At 39.7% G+C, this 8,338-nt stretch overlaps 1 protein-coding gene across 1 annotated transcript; it reads left to right on the top strand.

The window, feature by feature from the left end:
- The first annotated feature begins 361 nt into the window (after positions 1-361).
- On the top strand, positions 362-1,172 carry LOC147616035 (uncharacterized). The gene is made up of 2 exons (XM_086778058.1): positions 362-585; positions 711-1,172. The coding sequence occupies exons 1-2, from the start codon at positions 448-450 to the stop codon at positions 909-911; spliced, it is 339 nt and encodes a 112-aa protein (XP_086634184.1). The 5' UTR covers positions 362-447; the 3' UTR covers positions 912-1,172.
- The last annotated feature ends 7,166 nt before the right edge of the window (positions 1,173-8,338 follow it).

The raw sequence follows: 8,338 nt of genomic DNA, 5'->3' as shown, positions 1-8,338 counted from the left end.
AAATGATATTTATGTAGAATTTCAACCTAAGATTGGATATGAGTAAGTAGCACAAAGAGCCAATGTTAATATTTTCAATATGCTTTCCCTCTCACTATGCATCCTAATTAGGCATCGCATCACTCCAGGTCATTTGATGCAGATGCTTGCTAATAAACACATCAACCAAAGTTCCATCCCCTAGTTCTTGGTTTGCGGATTGACTTTTAACATAAAACAATGTTGTAAGCTACTAAGTCAATCGTGGTTGGTGTGTCATTTACATGATGCTACAGGGTACACGTAGGGTAGTTTTATATTTGGAAGGATGGCAGCCATGCCCTCCATCCATGGCTTATAAGACGAAAAAAAATATAAGTGTCTACTACGTCTCTCTCTGCATTACTTTCTTCTATAAAAAGTGATTCTTCTCTCTTTCACTCACTCTCTCACACACATTTTCTGAGGATGGCTATTTCTACTGCTTTACCTTTCTTTTCTAGCCATGTGCTAATCCTTCTCCTGCTTGCCTGCTCTAGCTTCTCACATGCTGCTGCCCGGAACTCTTTCCCAAACCTCGCAGGCCTTACAGATCCTGATGAGAAGGTTTCATTCCTGTCAAAAACATTTCAATTGTTTGTTAACATAAGGTCCTTATATTAGGGCTTTGGAATTTATACTTAAATTACTCTGTCGCGTGTGTGTGCGCGCGCTTGCACTCCTTTCTGCAGAGATTTGAGTTGCAGTCAGCCACGAGAGTTAATGACGAGCAAGAATCGGCATATTATACAAGGGCGCAGGATGTAAGCAAATCACTGGAGTGTGCGGGAGACAAAGAGTGCAATGAATCGATATTGTTTCCACGCAAGCTTGTAGCTGCGCCGGAGACGGCCGTTGCTCATACCGATTACATTTGTGCCGATTCATGCTAAACCTGCTCAACTAGAGCATCAGAAATTGCTCGCCTTTGTATGTAAGCTAATTTTATGTACTGCATATCTATTAGAATTTTCAATATCTTATCCTTTTTAGAAGATGAGTAACCTTACCTGCTCAATGCTCACCATATGTAAACATAGCAATGATAGCACCTGATAGGTAGCATAACTTATTGTAACGTACCTGCTCATTGCTCACCATATGTAAACATATCATCTCATACGTAGCATAACTTATTATTGGCTTTCTGATCATGTGGCACACAACCATCATGTGGCATCAATGATTTTGAGAATTCAACTAGAAGCACACGCACAACCATGCACATACACAAATTGCCTTTGCAAAATATGTCCTCCATTTAATGGTGGGGTGTGCTGTTGTTGCCTTTGAGGGTATTTTGTTTACAAATTGTCCCTTTTATTTGGAGTTTAATTTTATATTTAAAAAATGCTCCGGGGTTTCACTTTAAAATATGTAAGTGTAGCACATGAGTTCACCAGGAGAGGTATATTAATTCAAAAAAATTACATAATTGTATTTTTTTAAAAAGAAAGTTTATGAAAAAAAGGAATTATTTTATTCATAAAAGTATGTAACTATAAAGGGGTTTTTAAATACTCCTTAAATGCACATTATATATAAAATTTCTTATAGGTGAAGCCCTTGAGAAAAAATGAAGTAAAAAAGTTTTTAATTATCATCAAAAGTTGAATCGTGATTAAATTACGCTTAAAAAAATCAAAATCCAATTAAAAAAGGTAATTAAATCAAATATTTTTTCAAAAAGAGGAATAATTAGACTCATTTCAATTATTCTAATGAGTTCTAATTGGAGATATATATATATATATATATATATATATATAGAGAGAGAGAGAGAGAGAGAGAGATTTGCCTAATTGGCCCCAATGCTGGTAACTCCATGCATGGTTCAAAGCGAGTAAATAAAAAGTGCAATTTTGACATAAAGCAATACACATTTATTCCCTTGCAATAGAATACTTATGGAATGTTCTTCTTCTCTGCATTATCCACTTGCTTGTGTTCTATTAAATCTTACTTGCTTGATGGACACTCTTGCTAGACATGTTTCTAGATAGATTTGATTATAAGATTTCTCTTGCATGTCTCTAGAGAGCTTCACACTCCATAGCCGTGGAAGGATTATAGTGAGTATGTGACGACGGATGGGCTAGCACACCCATAAGGGTAGATTTATTTTTGTTTATTCCAAGCTATTAGGATCAATCGTTATTCGCAAGTCTGTTGATAAGGAGGTCACACTCCAAAAAACATACGGTTTTGGAGCTTTGGTATAAGGTAATGATTACTTTTAGTTTCTCACAACTATTGAAGTCTAAGATCTTAGTACACAAATGTATAATCAATAAAGTAATGCATGCATATATCATACAGTTCATATAAATGGAGAATATTAATAACATTATTTTGATATACACACACACTTGATACACACATACATACATACATGCATACACACATGTATATGTATGTATGATATGATTTGTGTGTGTGTGCAAGCACATGCATGCATATGTGTGTGCACGTGCATGTGTATGTGTGTCTTAAGGGTGTACTACTAAGAAACCATTTGTATCATGTGCGTTCAAAGGTGTGCGTTCAAAGGGTATCTAAGAAACTCCTTGTCTGTGAATTTTTCATGAATAAAATGATCCCTTCTTCTTTATGAACTTACAGGCTTTTTTTCAAACTCAATTAAAAAACCTCATTCTATAAATGTATTTATGTAAATTTAGCTTAAAATTTTTAATTAAAAAACCCTTTCATTGGAACTCACGTACTATACTTACATATTTTAGGTGAACCCCCTGAGGAGTGTGTGCGTATGTGTGTGTGTGTATATTTGCCATTCATATTGTGCTTCGTCAAGTATTGTGAAAAGTGTAAGGACATCGAAAATGTACCAAATGATTGATGCCAATGTATTACTTTTATACCCTCATTGTTTCCAACTTGGTTATTGAGTGGTAAATGGACTATAAAGATATTCAAATAGGATATAGCTGCGCAATAATATAACATTTCATAGAGATCTAAATTAAAGTTCTACCAATCTCATTCTTTATTGATATAGAGCTGTAAATGATATTTATGTAGAATTTCAACCTAAGATTGTTTTGTGGCAAAGTAGTACAAAGAGCCAATGTTAATATTTTCAATATGCTTTCCTTGTCACTATGCATCCCAATTAGGCATCGCATCTCTCCACTTCATTTGATGCAAATGCTTGCTTTAACCTAAGTTCCATCCCCTAGTTTTTGTTTGCGGATTGACTATTAACAGAAATCAATGTTGTAAGCTACTAAGTCAATCGTGGTTGGTGTGTCATTTATATGATGCTATAGGGGACACTTAGGCTAGTTTTATATTTGGAAGGATAGCAACCAAGCCCTCCATCCATGGCTTATAAGACGAAAAAAAAACCAAGTGTCTAATACGTCTCTCTCTCCCTTATTCATCACACACAATTTTGCGAGAGTGGCATTACTTTCTTCTATAAAAAGTGGTTCTTCTCTCTCTCTCTTTTAACACAATTTTCTGAGGGTGACTGTTTTTACTGCTTTCTCTTTCTTTTTTAGCCATGTGCTAATCCTTATCCTGCTTGCTTGCTCTAGGTTCTCACATGCTGCTGCCCGAAACTCTTTCCCAAACCTCGCAGGCCTTACAGATCCTGATGAGAAGGTTTCATTCTTGTCAAAAACATTTCAATTGTTTGTTAACATAAGGTCCTTATATTAGGGCTTTGGAATTTGTACTTAAATTACTCTATCGCGCGTGTGCGCGCGCTTGCTCTCTTTTCTGCAGATATTTGAGTTGCAGTCAGCCACCACTAGAGTTAATCACGAGCAAAAGTCGCCATATTATACAAGGCCGCAGGATATAAGCAAATCGTTGGAGTGTGCGGGAGACACAGAGTGCGATGAATCTATACATGCGACTTTTTGCAAAGTTGACGCATCTATACACGCGAACAAAGAGCAAAAAAAAAATCCAGAGAGTGCTATTTGGTACCTGAATGCTGTTCTAGCATTCCAGTACCCAATAACACTCTCTGGATTTTTTTTTTGGGTGCATTGCACCATCCACGAGAAAGATTTAAGATAAGAACGACATGAATGCATACATTGTCAATACACGATTCAAGACAGACATGAATGCAATACTATCAATTCACGATTCAATATTACTATCAAAATTTTATGTGTACACATATATACAAGGGAGTCCATATGTCGAAGTAGCCCATGGCTTCAGTTACCAAAATATATATACAACCACATCCTCAATATGGAATGTGATACTATAATTTTGAGTACTACTCAAACCCAGATGATGACTCGCTGCTCCCTCCATGACCAGATGAGCTCACATCGGTTGGAATGTTCGATGAGTAGTGCTCACGTCCACTCTCTGCAGTGGCGGCGGGTGGATCATCAGTAGGTGCAGCAGCAGCTTCTGCCTGTTCAAGTAATATATAGTATATAAGTATATATATATGTAATTCAATAAACCAAAATCATTCCTTTAGAGTTTTCAAGTACCTGTCGACCGTATGGTCTCATGGCCATCTCAAACTGCGCGTCCATAATACGTCGTCCCTCGGCTCTGAAGAGGGCCCACGTGTCACGTCTGTTATGCCGACGAGCATACCCAATATCGTGGGCTGTGGGCTTCCTCCCCGTAACCCGTCGCTGTATCATAATCAACACAATTTGTAAGATTAAAACAATCATAGAATCAATGAATTAAGTAAACAATCAAATAAAGTGGCAAGATACTTACGAACTCTGCCTCCCATGAATCGACGCCGCCAGATCCGAAATGCGAAGATCCATGGTCTCCATCTGGATCCGTCGTGCCTCCACATGCTGCTTGCTCTTCACGCCACCCTCTACTCGTTTCTTTGCCTCCTTCCACTCGCGTTTGTGCGCAGTGGTGGCAGGTTTCTCGGCAGGATAGCCACCGGTAGCTACATTTAGCCCATCATCGTATGCGAGTTTCTTAAGGTGAGATCTTTTATTACTTAAGATCTCCCTTATTCGCGTCCTTCCCCATACATCCGAGAATGTCGCATGTGGGGGATTGGGGTACCGACTATGTACAGCATCTATCACCTCCCCAACTAATCGACTATTTTGATCTTTAAATCTAATAAAATAATTTCTATACAAGTTTGATACTACCCCACGCATGTACTCCATTACCTCTTTCCCCCTCGCATCCATCACTATCCCGCCCCTATCCGTCACATCATAGCAAATCACTCCCTCCACCTCTCTCATCTCCTCCTCATCCTCACTGTCTCCTCTAACTCTTCTCCCTCTATCTCCTCTCTCACCTCGTGCCCTACTACCTCCCCCACCAAAGCACCTGCCGCATCCTCCACTCCCACTCTTCCTACTGTTACGGGTGGATTCACGAGTGGGGGATTGTCTATGTGATGGTGACTGTGAGCCCTGACGTGACGGTGGCTCTGAGAGGGAGTACGTGATGGTGGCTGTGAGCCCTCACATGACGGTGCCTGGGAGGATGTGCGTGAGTGTGTCTGGGATGGGGTATGTCTCCTCTCGGTGGGCATGGAAGAGGAGAAGCTACATGTCGTCTCATCGAACTCGCAGGCATAGACGGCAGTGGAGTGACCTGGATACTCGGGGGTGGGGTATAGATACCAGGCATGGAAGGAGGGGGATGGGCATACATGTACTCTATAAGCTCAACTGGACTAGGATGGCGCCCAAAATGATTTAGCATCTCCATCATCTAAGTGCTGTATGCAAATGGATCGGATGAAGAACCTGGATCCATAAAGAATCTGCAAAAATAAAAGTATATACATGATTGCATCAAAGCACAAATGCAAGCTAGCACATATGATTTTGTGAAGGCAAGCCATATGTAGATGGGATCATCTCTCTGAAGAACCTGGATCGCAAGCTTGGGTGAAACACAGTTGTGTGTATACACCCGTCCAAAAATGCGTGTATATGCGCGTGAACGTCTATGCAGACAGGATACACGTAGACATACACGCGTTCCTACACGCGGCCTGTGAAAAAAAAAATTGAAAGCGACCGACCTCCGACAAATCATCCTTATAAAAAGCCCACTGTCGCGCCCACTGTCACAATCGTTCACCAGATGGCATCTAGAGAAGGAGAAGGACGAAGACAAACGAATAAAGGAAAGAGACAACGGCATAAACAAATGGAAGGAAAGAGACAGGACAAAGGACAAACTGACTCACCTCTGAAAAAGTGAGTCTTCTTTTTGGCTGGTTTTCTTCACCCGTGTGTGTGCTCCTTGTCTGCTCCTTGCACTTAGGTTTAGTGCTCTGTTGGAAGAGGCGGCGACGAAGGAGAGCAAATCTTTAGTTTGAAAATGTTTATTTGGAGAAGGCGGGTTATTTTTAGTATGGACAGGTCATCGCATGTAACCGCGCGTGTATTTTTAAGTTTATAATAAGTCAGCCGCGTTTATACACGCGATTTTTAGGATATAGCCGTGTTTATACACGCGATTTTCAGGATTTAGCCACGTTTATACACGCGATTTTTAGGATTTAGCCGCGTTTATACACGCCATTTTTAGGATGTAGCCGCGTTTATACATGCGATTTTCAGGATGTAGCCGTGTTTATACACGCGATTTTTATACTTTCAATAAAAACTGATTATGATTTTGTGTTTACTCTTTTGTACATAGGATGTCATCAACCTCCTCAAGCAGTTCTCTGGTGAGGATGAGACAATGCGTCATCGTAATCGCGATGTGTGGTTGGGACAAAGGATCAAGTGTATGTGTAATCAATGTCAAGGATGCATTGTACGAACGCGTCGAAATACCTTGAATCACATCTCCATGTATGGAGAATGGAATCAAACAGGTTTAGAGGTGAGTAGATGTAAATTGATAGTATTCAAATGACTCATGGTATCCAAATTAAATTAATTGAGTTGTAATATATATACTCTAATTGAAGCAGGATGCAGTACCACACCCTAACATGGTGCCCTACGCGCGGCGAGAGCACGCAAAGCGTCGACGAGATGATGCTGGAGCTTCGAGATCTATTGTCAGAGATGAGTGGGAAAGGGATGACAATAGCCCTGCACCCCACGAAGTTGTGGAAGAGGAAGTGTTTGATGATATGGTGCGGTATCTTTTTAGGGATGATCCCAAAGGTATGGACGACGATGATATGGAACAAGAGCATCTTTACAAGGTTTCATCGACACCGGTTTTTGAAGGGTGCACATTCTCTATTTTACGTGCTTCACTTGAACTACTCAATATACAAACAGTTTATGGATGGAGCAATAATGCAAGTCTTGACGCATTATTGAAGTAAGCATTCTAACTTGCAAATTTGAATTAGTGGTTTAGGGTTTAGGATTTAGGACTAATTGATGATATTGGATGCACGCTATTATCAAACATGCTTCCAAAGGGAAATAGACTACCCACCTCAAGAGACATAGCAAGGCGCTATGTGACATCTCTTGGAGGATTGGATTATAATCGCATACATGCATGCATCAATGATTGCATTCTCTTTCGTGGGACACATAAGGAGGCTTGACATTGTCCCACTTGTGGTGAAGCAAGGTATAGAGCAGATGTGAAGAGTTTTGATGTACCTCGTAAAGTCTTGCGACACTTTCCTATAATTCCTCGCATCAAACATATGTTCAAGTGCAAATCCATAGCACAGCTCATGTCATGGCATGTTGATTGGTTGCATGAGGAAATGGAGAGAGCAGAGAGCGACGATGGGCTACATATCACGGTGGAAGAATGGGAGTATGCACGAGGATGCATGTTAAAGGTTCATAGAATTAATGTTTTGCATTAGTTGTAAGTGATTTGCTTTTAATATTTATTCACATTGCTTACACAAATATTGCTTCTATTTTGGTCCAGTGCACTATGTTCAATGCTATATGGTGTGAAGGCAAGCATTTTTGAACACAAAGAATTGATGAAAAGAGGAATACATAAGATTGCGGGGTCATATGTAGCTTTGAGGGAGCTAATGGAAAAATGGATGATTATTGTGGCACAATCCAAGACATATTTAGGCTTGACTTTTGTCACTTCTTTGTGTATGTTTTGGATGTCAAATGGCAAATGAACGTGGTGGAAAAAGGGCCTAATGCAACGATAAAACACCATGCAAGTGGCTATGTAACTATTGACTCTACAAAGTTTTGGCAAACAAAGAAAGATAGGCTCGTATTGCCACAACAATGTGAGCACGTATGCATTTTTTACTAATGTGTTTCATGTACATATATATCTAAGCTCGCGTACCCCTTGACTTTTGATATGCTAATTAATTACTGCAGTATGTGTATTTGAGTAGGTTATCTATCTG

Source organism: Cibotium barometz, chromosome 39, assembly GCF_041138505.1.
Source record: "Cibotium barometz isolate CiBa-2024 chromosome 39, ASM4113850v1, whole genome shotgun sequence".
Classification (NCBI taxonomy): domain Eukaryota; kingdom Viridiplantae; phylum Streptophyta; class Polypodiopsida; order Cyatheales; family Cibotiaceae; genus Cibotium; species Cibotium barometz.
The sequence above is the reverse complement of the archived record's forward strand: the minus strand, read 5'-3'. Positions and strand labels throughout refer to the sequence as shown.